General features: G+C 41.7%; 1 protein-coding gene across 1 annotated transcript; it reads left to right on the top strand.

Annotated features, from left to right (window-relative positions):
• Positions 1–426: 426 nt before the first annotated feature.
• On the top strand, positions 427–11,104 carry LOC130469560 (uncharacterized). Its single transcript, XM_056838914.1, has 7 exons — positions 427–783; positions 3,585–4,004; positions 4,410–4,505; positions 4,629–4,827; positions 9,413–9,426; positions 9,568–9,816; positions 10,688–11,104. The coding sequence occupies exons 1-7, from the start codon at positions 427–429 to the stop codon at positions 10,961–10,963; spliced, it is 1,611 nt and encodes a 536-aa protein (XP_056694892.1). The 3' UTR covers positions 10,964–11,104.
• Positions 11,105–17,002: the final 5,898 nt, after the last annotated feature.

Here is a 17,002-nt window from a genome sequence, read left to right as displayed (position 1 = left end):
TTTCGCGTTGGGCCGTATCATATCTCGGGTCGAATTGGCCCGTATCATATCTCGGGTCGAATTGGCCCGACCCCGAGTCATCTTTACTTCCACAGTTGCACCCAAAAGAAACCATAAACCATACAAAATTAAAAAACGTGTCAACCCAATGTAAAACCAACACATGTAAAGTTGTAAGATCACCTTACTTGACTACCACCATGCATGAACACCACGTATCAACTCAACTCCCAAACTCCACTTCATCATCATTCATCACTGTCATCACTCATTGATTTCTCTCTCTCCATTAATTCCGACTTACATCATTTAAACTTTACAAATCCCACTCCCATCAATCTTCTTCCTCACATTTCCTACATAAACTAATCAATTGATTAAACACACAAATCAAAATCACACACCCAAAAAAAAGTTAGAAAAAAAATGGTGAAATTAGCAAGTGCAAGAGAAAGCAGGTTGTACGGGCCAAGACTATCAAGAAATCGGGCAGAATACATGAATGCTGGGCTTTACTTGTTTGCTACGGTTATACTTTTAACGGGCTTTTTAGCCCAATTCTCAATGGAGCCTAGATCTGGGCTTGTCCTTCTTTTAATCGGGTATTTTCTCATCGCCGCCGTGAATGTTCATGATCTGGTGGCTCACCTTGCCGGAATTGATTACCGGTTGCCGTTGATGGAGTTTGATGTTCAGCTTGGTCTTGTTGAGTTTGCTGTTCCTGTTGTTCAGATTTTGGGGTCTCTTTTGTCCTTTTTGGGAATCCTTTTTCTGTTAATTCTGGTAATCTATTTTAGCAACTTAAGACATTGTAATTGTTCCGGTGTTGTAAAGATGGAAACAATGGGCTTCGAATGAAGGCCCTTTCGTATGTGTTGAAGATCTTGCTTGCTTGAATGAGTGGAGTCCGAATTCACCTGCACAAGAGCAAAGTTACTAGCCTCGGGGGTGTTTCCGAGGAAAGCCCCTCCGATGCCTAAGTAAGAACGATGCTCGGATTCTAGAGAGAAGTTCTCTAGAAGAGTAGTCTTAAGGCGATAAATTGGACGTACCTTGAGGTGTGAGCCTTGGCGGCCTATTTATAGTGTTTGCATAATAAATGCCCATAGGTCATTTATTGCTTTTGGGCCTTGGGCCTTGATGGATGGCTGACTAGCCATTGGTAGGTTTGATGCTGTTTGTTTAGAGCCATTGGGCTTTGGACTTAGTGGCCCAATTGAGAATCAATTGGGAGCCCAAACAACATGCCCCCCAGACCCGGTCCATTTAGAATTAAATGGGTGGGTTTCCAGCTGTCAGAAGTCCGAAAGTTCCCTCTCTTTTTTGAAAAGGGATGATTTGCATTGATGACAAGTGTTGGGAGTTGTATTGTGTCGTAGAGATCGTGGGTTGAGGAAGTTGATGCGCCCCCCTTTCTTTTCTATAAATACTGGGTGCTTTGCTCCTTTCGAACTTTTTACTCTTTCTTTCAAACCCATTCTCTCTCTAAATTCCGGCGATCGCAGTTTTTAAGTTTCTTCAGATCTACGAAATTCGGCCAGCTTTAGACTTCGGGAACTTGTGTTGTTCGTTTTATCGGCGAATTCCGCTTCGGAAAAAGGTAATTTGTTTCTGACTTCTCCTTTCTTCTTCGTTCTTCCTTCTACCCCTCAATCTAAACCCTAGACCGAGATTTCGCGACCATGGCAAAGAATAGGGGCAAAAGCAAGTTCGTCGTTGGCTCCTCTAGTGAGAGGGAGAACGTGCCTTCGGGGAGGTTACCGAAAACTTCGAGGGGTCGGCCTTCGGCGAGGCCGGTGGAGAAGCGTTCGATTGGTTGGGATGCTTCCGAAGATGATGTAGTTGGTGGGTCTAGCATGTCTGAACGCGCAACTTCTGGTGAGAGAGCTGGTTCTTCGGGTGCTCGTCGTCGTTACCCCGAGTTTCCAGTTCATTGGACGGAAGCTGATCCGAAGGGCAGGTATGCCTCAATTTTGCACGAGACCACCAAGATCGACGGTCCGTTGGAGAAATCGGTCAGTGTTGACTGGTTGGTGGAAGCGAAGTTGGGGAATTATCATCGGAAGGCCGAGGAGCTGTACGGAATTCAGCACGCCTTGGGGTACTGGTGCGAGCTTCCTGAACAAGAGCGTCCTCGGGTGACTCATCCACCGAGAGGGTTCATTTCCGTGTACACTCATCATTTGGAGAATGGTCTCCGCTTTCCTTTGGATTCGTTCGTATCCGAGCTTTTGGTGTCGTACAACATTAGTTTGGCCCAGCTCACACCCAAATCTATGAGGCACATAATCGGATTTAGATGGGTGTGTGACTTTGTCAATTTCCCTTGCTCTGTCGCTATTTTTCGGGATCTTCACGATCTGGTTCTCAACCATGCTTCCAAGGGTGATGGGTATGGTTGGTGGACCATCGTCAACAAAAAGTCCCGAAAGAGGGGGGAGCCGAACTACATTACGGCGTACCCTTACCTTAGCTCTGACCACAATTGGAAGACGGAGTGGTTGCTCGTTCGTGTGCCGACGGATCCGAAGCATCCCAATTTTTATCGTCCTCCGAAGTGGTTCGTGGCTCCTGATCCTGATATGAGGGGTGTGGCAGCTCCGGATCGGAATCATCGCCACTATGTGGATCTCCTCCAGTGGTTCTTGGCTCAAGAGGATAATTATCGACTGCCGTCTAGCTGGCTCCCGAACCTTAATTACATTTTGCGGGAGGACATTCTTGCTGTTGCCGGTCTCAGCAGGATTTTTGACAGGGGTAGGTGTCTTTCGGCTGAGACCGTTTTTTCAGTGAGTTTGTCCTTCTCTTTCCTGTTTCGTTTTTCTGACATATTTTGTGCTTTGTTTTTGCAGAGTACGGCTTTAGCTGCATTGATCCTAAGAAGTTGGGCATTTCTTTGGATTTGAAGACTATTCACGACCCGGCTCCCGAGTACAAGTTCGGAAAAGATAATCCTCGTAATCCTCGCCTGAAGGATTACGTGTTGTCTCCCTCGGGGGTTGCTCGGATATCCGAAGTTCGAGCTGATCCGTGGGATTCTGCCTCCTCTATTGAAGCTGTTCCTGTGAAGGTTGTGCTTCCTGTGTTGAAGACAACTTCGGATCCGGTGAGTGTTTGTTTATAGGCTCGGTTTTCCGTTTGTCTTTTTCTTTTTGGTTGGCCGTCCGCTAACGTCTTGGTCCTGGACCATCTTTTTAGGGTCCTGGGACTGACGCTGTGCCGCGTGCCGTCCCTTCGGTTTCATCTCCGGCTCGGATAGATATTTCTTTATCTAGGAACTGGGTACTTCACGCTTTTTCTTTATTTCTTCCTTTTTCTTCTTTTTCATTTGTTGACCCTTGGTCTCTCCTTTTTAGGATCAATGCAAAAGGAAGGGTAGTACTCTTTTAAGGCCTTCCGCGCATCCGAAGAAAGCAAAGGCTTCTCAGTCCTCGGGGAAGGTATTTGTTCTGACTTGGAGCTTTTTGTAGTCCGTTCTCTCTTTTTCCGAAACTGACCTTTGAGCGTTTGCCCTGTAGGAAGCGGTTTCGGAAGTCATGTCTCCTCCTAAGAGCCTTCTTCACTTCATGCCCTTGCTAGGGCAGAAGTTAAAGAGTGTGGTGGTCGCTGAATCGCCGCCCGTGGACCAGCCGCTGATCGAGGAAGATGTTATCCCCTCTCCATTGAAGCCATCTGCTGCTTTGGGGGTCGAAATCCAGGATATCACCGAGGTGGTGGAGGCGATTGAAGCCGATTTTGCTCCTGCCTCGGATGTCCCTGAGGTAGCTGAGGAGAAGAAGGAGTCTGCTGATCTTCCCTTCGAAAGAGAGAAGAGTCCAGACAAGGAGATGGTAGATCTCTCGGGCCCCGAAGCTGCGGTTCCCGAGGTTCAGAAAGAGGTTCCCTCTGCTGGAGAGGAGGAGCAGCCCGAGCAAGGTCTGACAAGGAAGAGGCGTCACTCGACTTTGGGTTCTACTTCCACCTCGGCCTTGGATAGGATGATCCATGCTGATCCCTGTTCGGAAGTTCCGCTGAAACGGATCCCCGAAGAAGTAAGGGAGGCGATGGCTCGGTATGCCAGGGCTCCGATTTTGGGAGAGGACCCCTTGGCTCACGTGGGATCCTTGGTGGGCCCCGAAGTTGCTCGGGAGAATCTGCTTCGTGCTAACCCGCAGTGGAGGGTTCCTGGGGCTGAAGAGAGGAATCCGGCTATGATGGCCCAGTACTATCTGAACGAGGTAATTGCTGGATTTTTCTCTTTGAGTTGTGTTTTTTTTTTTATATACTTTTCCTATTTTTGCTCATCTTTCCCTCGTTCCCAGGCTGTTTTCTGGTCCTCGTTCGCTTCCGAGTGCAGCTCGGTTGAGGAGAAACAATTGAGGAAATATCGTGAGGCTTATGCTCGTGATATTCCCATTTTGGACCAAAAGGCTGGGCAACTCCTCTCCGAGCTTACGGAAGTCAAGCAGCTATACCTTCAGTATAGTCGCGAGGCTAGAGAGTCTGCTGAGAAGATCGGGGCCGAGGTTGGCCAGCTCATCTTCCGAGTTGAAGAGGATGCTGAGAAGATCGCTTCCTTTGCTGCGGAAAAGAAGGATATGGCCGCTAAGTTCGCTAGCGAACTTGAAGAAAAAGATAGACTCTTCCAGGAGATGAAGTCTAAATTTGAAGCGGCCGATAAGGAGAGTAAAGAGGCAGAGTTGAGGCTTTGCCATTTTGTCAAGCATCGGGAGCTGATCCAGCAGCAAGCTGATAAGGTGCCTGTCCTTCGGCTGAAGCTCCAGGAAAAGGACGACTACATTCGGAAGTTAAAGCAAGAGCGAGTCGACCTCTACACTGCTGATCAGTGTAGAGAGCAGTACTGGAATGACATCCTGGGTGCTCGGCGTATGTTTGCGAAGCACATGCCTCACTTCCCTTGGAACCAGAAAGTTCCCCTCTGGATGCAGGCCGAGGACCACTTGGTGGAATGCCAAGCTGATCGAGATGAAGCTGAAGCTGAACGCCAAGCTGCTCTTGCAGAGGCTCGGGCCCAGAAGGCGACTTCCGGGGGTGATACTACTGCTGGGGGTTCTTCGAAGGATGCTCCCCTAGGGGCTGCTCCTGAGACTCCCAAGAGTTAGGGATTCGGGCAGTCGTCTTCTTCAGAGTCGGTCGGTTCCAGTTGAGGACTTCCGAATATGTGCTTGCTTTTCCCCCTTTTGCCTCGGCGCTGCGTTGTACTTATTTCTTTTTGTTTTCTTAGTACTTCGGTAGGCCGGTATTGTCTGTTGATGGCTGCCGATTTTAACTGTTTCATTTTGTTTTCAATTTTTGAGGTTTTCAATGTATTTGTATTGGCCGAGCTTCAGCGTTGACGTCCAGCTTGTGACAAATCAGCTTCGGATTTATCCCTGGCATATCTGCTGCTGACCATGCAAAGATGTCTTTGTGATCCCTGAGTAGTCGGATCAAATCGATTCGGAGCCCCGAGCTTAGGCCCTTGCCTATTCGGACGCTCCTGTCCGAATTATCTTCGAGGAAGATATCCTCCATTTCTTGATCTGGTTCAAGAGATAGGGTTTCGGGGCGGGCATCAACTTCTGCGGGAGATAGGCTGCTCGTGCTTGCTCTTCTCCTTTTTGCCTCGCTTTCCTCTCCTGTAGCTCCTTTTTCTTCCTCGGGGCCGTCCCCTAGCTTGGGTTTTCGGACAGCAGTGTGGCAGGTTCTTCTCGCCACTTCTTGATCACCTCTGATTCGTTCGGCGAATCCTGCATCCGAGACGTATATCATCAGCTGATGGTATGTGGAGGGGACTGCTTGCATCTTGTGGATCATGGTTCTTCCCATGATTACGTTGTATACGGAGTCGCAGTCCATCACCAGAAATTCGTCCCGAAGGGTTTTTGCTGCCTGGCCTTCACCCACTGTGACTGGCAAGGTGATCTTTCCTCGAGGGATAGCTGCGGATCCGTTGAATCCGATCAGAGGATAACTGACTTTCGTCAGCGCTTCCTCTGGTTCTTCGAGGATCAGCTGCTCGAAGCAGTTTCTGAAGATGATATTGACGGCACTTCCTCCGTCGACTAACACTCGATGTACGTTGTGGTTATTGAGGTCCATGGAAATGACTAGAGGATCGTCATGTTTGTACTGGACTCCGAAGCAATCATCAGCAGTGAAGGTCATGTTCGGGGGGTGTGGTTGGTTGTCTCCCACCGCGCTGAAGTTGACCCGATGGGAGAGGGCTCTTAGGTGTTTCTTGCTGGCCTGGCCAGACTTCTGCCCCCCGAACACCACTAGGATGTCGTTTTTCTTGTGTCCTGCTGCTTCGTAGACCCTCTTCTGGGGTTTCTCATGTTGTTTGCCACTGGCGGCCTTTTCTTTTTCCTCTCTTCGGTCTAACAAGTATTGTTTCAGGTAACCTCGGCGGACGAGGTCCTCGATGTTGTCTTTCAGCGAGTTACATTCTTCGGTGTGGTGACCGAAGTCGTCATGAAAGTCGCACCATTTGTTCTTGTTTCTCCGAGCTGGGTTGGACTTGAGCTTCCCCGGTAGTTTCCACTTTTCATCATTTCTGTTGAGGCTAAAGATCTCTTTTCGGGGCAGAGCTAGTGGAGTGTAGTTAGTGTATTTGGGTTGAAGTTCACCCCTTCTCCCGTCTTTCTTCGGGCTCATTTCTCTAGCTCCTACTTTCTCCTTCCCTTTCCTTGAGCCGCCCTCGGGCTTGCTCTGGGTGTTCTTTGTATCTCTCGGATCCGACGATCCTTTCAATCTTGCAGCGGCCTTGTTGAACTCTTCGGTTCTGATGAACGCATCGGCCATTTGGAGCACGTCAGCTATTCTGGAGGGGTTCTTCATTGAGAGTTCGTCACGGAATTTCCCTTCCTGGAGCGCGTGCTTCAAGGCGAAGATGGCCACGTCTGGCTGCAAGTTTGGTATGTTTGTTGATTCCTTCATGAATCTGGCCATGAATTCTCTTAGACTTTCGTCTCTTTCTTGTTGGATTGAGGTCAGTTCTGCTGTGGTTCGCTCGGGGCGATTATTGCTCACGAACTGTGTGCAGAATCTCTTTTTCAGCTTTTTCCAGCTCTTGATCGATCCCTTCGGCAGCGACCTAAACCACTCTCCCGCCACTCCGGTTAGCGTGGTTGGGAAATATTTACACCAACATGCTTCGGAGTAGGGACTCGAGAACATTTGCTGCTCGTAGGAGATGACATGATCCCTCGGATCTGTGATCCCGCTATAGGTTAGGTGTGCTGGCAGTCTTACCTTCGGTATTTCTTCCATGATCAGCTCGTCCGAGAAAGGGGATGACGTGGGAGTCATGATTCTTTTCCCGAGTCTAGCCCTGATGCCTTCGTTTGCCGAGGTTCTGTGATTAGAACGTTCGGGCGTACGATGGGGGCTAGGGGTTCGATCATGCCTCCTGTCTCTTCTTCTTTCTCGGCTACTGACCTCGGGTCGTTCGCCAGATTTGCTTGGTTCGCCTACCCCGAGTCTCGTGTGGATCGAAGGTCTTAACCTTGAGTGGACCGAGGGCCTCAACCTGCTGAGCACCGAGCTTCGGATCCGGGTGTTACGAGTAGTCGATTCGCTTTGGAGAGCTGTTGGAGTAGGCGATGGTCTTGCAAACCAATCTGGTTGTTGTTGTGCCCTTTTTTGGGTGTCCCACGTGCTTTCCATCCACCTCGACGTCAGGTGTGTTCCTGTCAAGGGGAGGAGCTCTCTTTCGGGTCTGGACACTTCTACACTGGGTTGTTCGTTCAGCCTTCGCCTGGTCCTCCTCTCCTCTCTGCGGTCTTTAGCCAATCCTTGCTGCTTCTCATTGAAGAGGAAGTTTTGCATGATGGTCATGGCCGCAGTGAGCTCTTCCCTAGTTGGAATCGGAGGTCCTGCGTTTGTGGCGGTCGTAGCTCTGCTTGGCTGTGACCTCGCCATCGATTGAGGGTGCTCCTCTTGGTCAGATTCTGAATCTGACCGCACTATCATATCGTCATCATTGTTGTTAATAGCATCATTAACCATTTTCGCGGAAAGAGGTGATTGATGTCTTTCAAAGGCTTTGAAGTGTTCTTCCCCACAGACGGCGCCAAATTGTTCCGGTGTTGTAAAGATGGAAACAATGGGCTTCGAATGAAGGCCCTTTCGTATGTGTTGAAGATCTTGCTTGCTTGAATGAGTGGAGTCCGAATTCACCTGCACAAGAGCAAAGTTACTAGCCTCGGGGGTGTTTCCGAGGAAAGCCCCTCCGATGCCTAAGTAAGAACGATGCTCGGATTCTAGAGAGAAGTTCTCTAGAAGAGTAGTCTTAAGGCGATAAATTGGACGTACCTTGAGGTGTGAGCCTTGGCGGCCTATTTATAGTGTTTGCATAATAAATGCCCATAGGTCATTTATTGCTTTTGGGCCTTGGGCCTTGATGGATGGCTGACTAGCCATTGGTAGGTTTGATGCTGTTTGTTTAGAGCCATTGGGCTTTGGACTTAGTGGCCCAATTGAGAATCAATTGGGAGCCCAAACAGTAATTATGGTGGTTGCTTTAATTTATGTTTTAATTTTAATCTTTATAGGTTTTGTTATTAATACCATAAGCATAAAACTACAGATTTGTTAAAATGTTAATCTAGAAAAATCTAAATCTAGAATGTACTCTATAAAAATGAATCTAGTAGTAAAGTGCGTAGAAAAATCTAGTCAAAACAACGTTTAGAATTTACTTGAAAAAAATTTAATCCCTCCGTCCCAAAATTATCTTCCTGCTTTCCTAAACGAGTGTCCCAAAATTATCTTCCTGTTTTTAATTTTGGCTACTAAGGTCCCCATTTTCTCATGTACTATATTAATTAAAATTTAATTGAAAACCCCCGTGTACTTTCCAATGTACTTTATTCTACTTTTTCATACAACTCAATCATTATTTGTACTTTATTCCCCTTTTTCATGTATTATATTTCACTTTTCTTAAAATTCGTGTTTTTGGTCAAACAGGAAGATAATTATGGGACGGACGGAGTAGTTAAGAATTTACTTGAAAAATATCTAGTTAAGTGTCTAGACAAATCTAGTTAGTGAAGAGGTAGAAAATTCTAGAGAATGAAGATTGACCTATATTGAACAATCAAGAAAGCTCCCACAAAACACAATAATACATTGCCCAAGTTTAGCCCCTTTATTTATGTAATGCTAATGCTTTATGCTTTATGTTTTAATTTTAATGTTTATAGATTATGTCATTAGGGAATGTCTTACCTATGTGCCACTTTGATAATTAAAATCGTCATATGATTATAAGAATACATTTACACTTCGTGGTCAAAGAATCACACTCTATAATTAGATAGTTATACTTTATAATTAATTAGAAAGTGACACTCTCATTGTCAATCTATAGATTATTATTTTTGGTCAATCTATAATTTATAGATATGATTTTGTGTTAATTTTATAGGTTTTGCGTTAACAGTTACTACCTCCATTTCATAATTATCTTTACTATTTGCACAAGTATTAAGCAAAATGTTATGAAGTGTGTGTTCCATAATGATCTTTACTATTTGCCCAAATATTAAGCTAAGGAATTTTCTCGAAATTAATTACTTGCAGGAAGAAAAAGGAATTGGTTTCAAGTTAGAAAGGCATGCCTTGAATATGCTAATTGTTGGACCAGTTTTATGGCTGATAGGCTCGGTACACAATTCTTGTCAAATCTACGAAAGAGTCGATGGTCATATTCAAATATTGCAAGAGAGTGTCACCATTCCCTTTTTATTAGGAAGCTTGTTGTTTGTGGTGGGTGCAATTATCAACACCCGTGATCAATCAAGTTGGATTTACCATGGGCTCTTGCTTCTTGTAAGTCATTTTCTCCCAAATTAAACTTGTGAGTAATGTTCGGATGATCGATTTCATTCCCCTATATAGTTACTATGCTAATTTGAATGTGTTATATTCACTTGATTTCACTTATTTTTTTTCGAAGTTATCTTATTTGATGCACCTGAACTTAATAGAACCTATCAGAACTTATTTTAGATATAAACTAGTTTTTGGGCCCGGGCGATGCCTCGGGTTACTACATTAAAATATTTGCATTTACGGAGTACTTATTAATTTTTATTTTCACAATGATGATATGAAACATACCATGTCTTAATGGTAAAAGCTTTATTGTTTAAACACAAGGTTGGAGGTTCAAGCCTTATGCAAATCATATTTGAAATTTTTTTATGTATGTGAAGATCACTTGGAATGAATGATTCTTAGGCAGAGCGCCACGTGTCACATAAACATCCTTAGAAACGCCTTTTAATATATAGTATAGATAGATTGTCTTTGGGTAGCTCTTATTTGTTATTAATTTATCTTATCTGAACTTATTTTGCTTTATTTTGCTAAAATAAGTGGAAATAAGGTGAACAGAACCTGGACCTAAGTTATCTAGAGTTCACCATACTCGGCTACAAACTTGTACAAATGTATTGTAGTCGAGGATTTGGAGAGGCTGGAAATAAGGTGAACATAACATATCCTAGACCTAAGTTATCTAGAGTTCACCATACTCGCTAGTCGCTAGAAAGCTTGTACAAGTTATTGTAGTCGAGGATTTAGAGAGGCGCACGGTTTTAGTGCGCTATGGTGACACATTGAGCTAATTGGATATTGTTGATATACCGTGATTTTGTGACTTCAACTAATGGTTTGGTGTTGATATGCATATATACAGGGGAACACATGGGTATGGTTGGGAGTATTCGGGAGCTTATTATTGTTCATAGGAGGATTAATGAATGTGGTGAAGGTGTTTAAGATGCAACAAATGAACGGACTACGTTTAGAGAAACTACGAGGAGGTGCTCAAGAAGGGTTGGTTCGAGTAAGAGAAGGTCGTGTTCCTCTAATAACCGACGAAAGTCTTTCCACTCGTAGATTTCAAGGGGCCGAGCCAAAGAAACCTATCGCGGCTACCCCTTACAAAGATGTTCTTGTTAGTAACACTTGAAGAGTTGAAGGATTTATATAGGGGAGCTAGCAATGTACGTATATGACACTTTCCCTATTGATGAATTATTGATGATTCGAAATTGTATCAAATTAAGCCTATTTCGATTCACAAGTTTGTTATGATCATGTGGGTTGGTTCTTGTCCCATATATAGATCGAACTTGAAAATTCTTGATACTAGTGTGTGTCAATTTGTACTTTCTCTCCACAATTAATTCTACCTGACCTTCTATGGCAATTTTTATTATTATGCACGTACAATCAAGACTATTTTTATGCTTATCGAATGAGCTCTAGTAGATTTGGTTATCTATAGTCGGTCCGCTGGCCGGATCCGGAAAAGTACGGGTTTGGATAGCATAAAATATGCATTTTTAGACCAAAATTCGAGTTTTGCCTGAAAAAAAAGGTTGAAATTGAAGGAATTATGTCCTTAGACATTTCCGGCAATTACTAAATATAAATAGGAATTAATTATGAAGATAATAAGTTAATTATTTTAGTAATCATATTTACTTACTAGAGAATAAATGTGATTAGTAGGACAATATTGATTGGACCTACAACTAAAATATATTAATCCTATAAGGTCACACATATAAGCACTAATTGGAATGGGCCCAAAAGGCCCGATGGCAATCGGTCTATTAAGGGAAAGAATGTTGGGCTTTGGTTTTGTGTTAACCTAAAACTCTCACATTATAATAGATATAATGTCAGGGATTTAGAAATTACGTAATTGAATATCTGACAAAAGGAAAAAAAAAAGCCCTAATTCTTATTCTCTGAAACGTCGTTCTTCCCAAACAAAGCAAGAGATTGATCGTGATGGTTCTCTTCCGTACTAGCATACGTGGGATTCAATTGGTGCTTGTGGACTAAGTAGAGGAGCAACAAGTGGGGCTCTAAGATCTTCGGAGCTTGCATACGAACGGGAGAACACGCTACAAAGGTGATTATTCTTTCGACTTAATCTGATCTATACTATTGTTATGCATGAGATCCTGTGATAGATGTTAGGAAATTATTTCCTGAAATTCCGCTTTATGCATCTATATGTTCCTACAGAGGTATCAGTTTTAGCCTCTTGCATAATATTTTATGATCATGATTGTATGCAACATTATTATTTTGATTCAATTAAGGGAAGATTTATTTATGGCTTGAATTTGCAAAATTAATATATGATATTAATTGATTGGAATCATTAAATCGTGATTTAATTAATTTTTGTTCAAAATAAATTTATAAAATTTCGAAATTTTTATCACAGGGTCGAAATTAACATTTAATATCACATAAATATTTTCGGATTTTTTTAAATTAAATTCGTCAGATTTTAAATTATTTATTGGTTAATAAGATTAATCATGGAAATAATTTGTTAACAATTAAATATTTGATTTTTAATTTGTTAAATAAATCTACAGATCATCTCCTAATTTTTATACAATAGCTGAAATTTTTTGGTAATTTTTTTGACTATTTTCGGAATTTTTGTATATTAATTATTGAATTTGGTTAATTTTTATGTTTAATTCGATTAATCATAAAATTTAAGGATAACAATTAAAATTCTTGATTTTATTTGTTAAGAAAACTCAATAAATCGGCCTAATAATTTAATTCGAATTTTTTGGATAATAAATGTTATTTTTCTGAATTATTTGAATAAAATGAGATAATAATGCCCTAAATCTTGAATTCTTGTTAGATTTAATTTGAATAAAGATTCTAATTGAAATCTAACTTTTAACAAACCTAAAATTCAGTTTTAATTTTGTTAATTTATTCAAACTTTCTGCCATCATTTTCGGATTATTAAACCCTAATTATAATTTTTAATCTTTAAACAAAGATTAGATAAAGAATAATTTAAATTGGTAAATGTTGCACAATTTAAATAAAATTGCCCACAATGGCTGGGTGGCCACCACCTGCGACGGTGGAGCCACGGTGGAGGGAGAATTAGGGCCGCCTTCCGGCGGGAAAAGGGGCGGCGGACGGGCGGCAGTAAGGGCAGCGTAGGGACGCTGCTTTTGCATCCGAATGGCAGTTGCGATGAACTCGCCGTTTGGCCTGGTTCGCTGCTCGGTCGGGCTGCCGGATTGTTCTGGTGGTCGGGTCGGTCGGCGAGACTGGGTCAGGAAGATGACCGGTAATAGTGGTTGCTGTCCGGTGGCCCTGGTGATTGCTGGCCGACAGTGTTGGTTAAATTCATGGTTTCATTTGTCGTGGTTTCATAGAGTCTGACAATCAGTTTTAAGTCATGGTTTAAGTGGTGGTTAAGGAAATTGACAATCATTTGACTTTTTCATTAAAAGGAAGGTCTAATTTTCCTAAACAAGATTCGATTTTGTTAGTATGGTAAAGGTCAAAATTATTTTGATTTAGTTTTCTAAATTTAAAATATTGTTATTTTGAGTAATTTGAAAATATTTTTTTTGGGAAAATTATATTTTCTATGTTGAGCATATCATCAATTTCCTTTTAATGCAAATTAGAGATTGATGAGATTATTCTAGCCATATTTAAATAAGTAATTGAATTAAAATAATAAAGTTTCCTAAGTAATATTGAACTTAAATTGTTTAAGTGTTTATAATTATTTTGGAAAAGTTATTTTCTTATTAACAATTAATAAGTAAATAATTTTGTGTTTAATATAGTTTGATATTATATGCGTGTATGGAATATATATGATATTTTGTTACAGGCAAGTGACTAGTATGACCCAAAATAGGATAGAAAATACGATCGGCGTATCGTTTTGTATTCTTGTAAATTTTGAAATACGATCTGCGCATCGTTCTGTATTGTTGTAATTTAATTTAAAAGTTTAAATTGAATTATAAAGTTCGTATTATAAGCTCGATGGAGTAAGAAGGTTCAATCAGAAATTCAAGGATAGAGATCCAAGAAAGATGAACAGGAACCCAAGAAGATTTGAGCTTATTTTTTAGGGCCATACTAGGATCACATTTAATTTTTATGCATTTTATATTGCCTTAAAATGCTTATTGAGTTTATGTATGTGGTTATTTAAAGCAATGTGTTCACTTTAAATTAACCAACATAGTAAACTTAGGTCCCAAAATAATATTGAGTTTATGTGCTTTTCCATACAACACCTATAAAGCCTTAGATCATGAGTAATAGGTTCTGCCAAAGCAGGGTGTTGCTTATAATTCCGAGGATAGTAGGGTAGGTTTTTGAAACTTACATGTTAATGTTTGGTTTAACTCAACAAAACTATCAAAAGACAAAGTTTTGGGTTTTGAAGCTTAGAGATAGGAAAATACAAAGAGTTGTTAACCTGTCTACCAAGAGTTATAATCAGTTATAATTAGTAAAATGTTTACTTACCTCAAATACTATAAATTAAAGTAGCAGGGCCAAAGTCCGTTTGATTGTAGTGGGAGGGGATCTTGGTTAATTCCTTATTCAATGGGGACTTCTAAATTTGAATAAAGGGTAGTGGTTAATTAAATTTGTTTAATTGCTACTTTTGATAAACATTATATTGAATCTTGCTTTACTTTTTATTGTAGTTATCATGTCTGGTGCAAACAACTCTACTTTTAACTTGCGCCCTCTAATTGAAAAAGACAAATTGAATGCTACCAACTTCCTACAATGGCAAATGGCTGTGAGAATTGTTCTCAGAGCGGTAGGAAAAGAAAGTGTTCTTGAAAATCCTCTCCCTGAACCCCTGCCAGAAAATGCTACTGCAGCTCAAAGGCGAGCTAGACAAACTCTAGAGGATAACTCCCTGCAAGTAACATGCTTGATGCTTGCTTGCATGGAACCAGAGTATCAAAAACGTTTTGATGGTCTGGATGCCTATAGCATAATCCAGCAACTGAAAACTTTGTTTCAGAAAAATGCTAGATTGGAGAGATTTGAAGCAAACTGCAAACTTCTGGATTCCAAGTTGGAAGAAGGGAAGCCCGTTGGTCCGCATGTGTTCGATTTGATTGGACATTTTCAGACCATGGAGAAATTGGGTTTCCCTTATCCTAAGGACCTGGCAACTGACATAGTCATCAGATCCTTGCCTGAAGATTTTCATAACTTTAAGCTGAACTTCTACATGCAAGGAGGGGAGGCTACCCTGCAAGAGTTGCATGGTTCACTAATTCAGGCTGAGAGAAACTTACCAAGTAAACCTAAACATAAGGATGTTCTAATGGTTAGTAAAGGTAAGCAGTTCAAGAAGAAAGGGGCTCCCATGAAGAAGAACAAGGGCAAGGTAGTTGCCAATAAGAACTCTTCAACGAAGCCAAAGGCCACTCCCAAGGCTAAGGTAGCTGCTCAACATGAGTGCTACCACTGCCACAAGATTGGTAATTGGAAGAGGAACTGCCCCAAGTATCTGGAGGATAAGAAGACTGGTGCTTTACCTTCAGGTATCTATGTCATAGAAGTTAATTTAGCTACAACTGCTTCTTGGGTATTTGATACCGCTTGTGGATCTCACATTATTGGTAAGGTGCAGGGACTAAAAAGAAGTAGGAGCTTGAGCAAAGGCGAAGTGGATCTCCGAGTAGGCAATGGAGCAAGAGTTGCTGCTTTAGCTGTAGGAGATTATAGTTTACGCTTGCCTTCTGGTTTAATATTAGAACTTTATAATTGTTATTACGTTCCAGTTATTACCAAGAACATAATTTCTATTCCGATTTTGGATTCGGAAGGTTTTTCATTTCAAATTATGAATAATTGTTGTTCAGCATATTTGAATGGTATGTTCTATGTCTCTGCTAAATTATCAAATGGTTTATATGTACTAGACTTACAAAACCATATCTATCACATATAAAACAAGAAACACAAACCAAATGATTTGAACCCTACTTACCTATGGCATTGTCGATTAGGCCATATAAGCTCAAAGCGCATAGAGAAACTTCATAAGGATGGAATTCTCAAATCATTTGATTTTGAATCATTTGAAGTATGTGAATTTTGCTTAATGGGAAAAATGACAAAGTCTGCTTTCACAGGCTCAAGTGAAAGGGCCAATGATCTTTTAGCCCTCATACATACTGATTTTTGCGGACCTATGAGTACTTTGGCTAGGGGAGGGTACGGGTATTTCATTACTTTTACTGATGATGTGAGCAGATTTGGATATGTTTACCTCATGCGGCATAAGTCGGAATCCTTTGAAAAGTTCAAGGAATTCCAAAATGAAGTACAAAACCAACTTGGAAAGAAAATTAAAGCATTGCGATCCGATCATGGTGGTGAATATTTATCTCAAGAGTTTGGTGATCATTTGAAAGATTGTGGAATACTTTCGCAATTGACTCCACCAGGGACACCACAGTTGAATGGGGTTTCCGAAAGAAGGAACCGAACTCTATTAGATATGGTTCGGTCCATGATGAGTCTTGCTAACCTTCCTGCCTCATTTTGGGGATTTGCGCTTGCAACATCGGCATTCACACTCAACAGAGCTCCGTCCAAAGCAGTAGAAAAGACGCCATATGAGATGTGGATTGGAAAAGTTCCAAAATTGACTTTTCTAAGGACATGGGGTTGTGAAGTTTATGTAAAACGTTTACTTTCTGATAAGCTTTCACCCAAGTCCGATAAGTGTCTTTTTGTGGGTTACCCGAAACAGACTAAGGGATACTACTTCTACAACCAAAGCGAAAACAAAGTGTTTGTTGCTCGCGATGGTGTCTTTCTGGAAAAGGAGTTTATTTCCAGAAAAACAAGTGGGAGTAATGTATATCTCGAAGAAATTCGAGATGAGCAACAAATGGATGAGGCTCACACCTAGTCAGAGACGACCCAACATGAAAATGCTCAGGAGGCGGTGCATTCCATTTACGCGCCTTCTACCGTCCCACTTGGAGATAATCCATGCGAAGTCCCTCAACCTAATGAGGTGGAAACTTCTCCTGTTGTTCCCCAACGTAAGTCTAGTAGGACCGTCATTCCGTCAAAGAGATATATTGATTTCCTTTTGACTGAAAGTTCTGAAATAGAGATTTTAGAACATGAGGAACCTACTAGCTACACAAATGCT

This window comes from Spinacia oleracea, chromosome 3 (genome assembly GCF_020520425.1).
Source record: "Spinacia oleracea cultivar Varoflay chromosome 3, BTI_SOV_V1, whole genome shotgun sequence".
Taxonomy (NCBI): Eukaryota; Viridiplantae; Streptophyta; class Magnoliopsida; order Caryophyllales; family Amaranthaceae; genus Spinacia; species Spinacia oleracea.
The sequence above is the reverse complement of the archived record's forward strand: the minus strand, read 5'-3'. Positions and strand labels throughout refer to the sequence as shown.

Coding starts and splice junctions, on each gene's coding strand:
- LOC130469560 (XM_056838914.1), top strand. CDS start 427: ATGGTGAAATTAGCAAGTGCAAGAGAAAGCAGGTTGTACGGGCCAAGA. Junction 784..3,584: donor TCCTTTTTCTGTTAATTCTG/GTAATCTATTTT, acceptor TTGCTAGGGCAG/AAGTTAAAGAGTGTGGTGGT. Junction 9,817..10,687: donor ACCATGGGCTCTTGCTTCTT/GTAAGTCATTTT, acceptor GCATATATACAG/GGGAACACATGGGTATGGTT.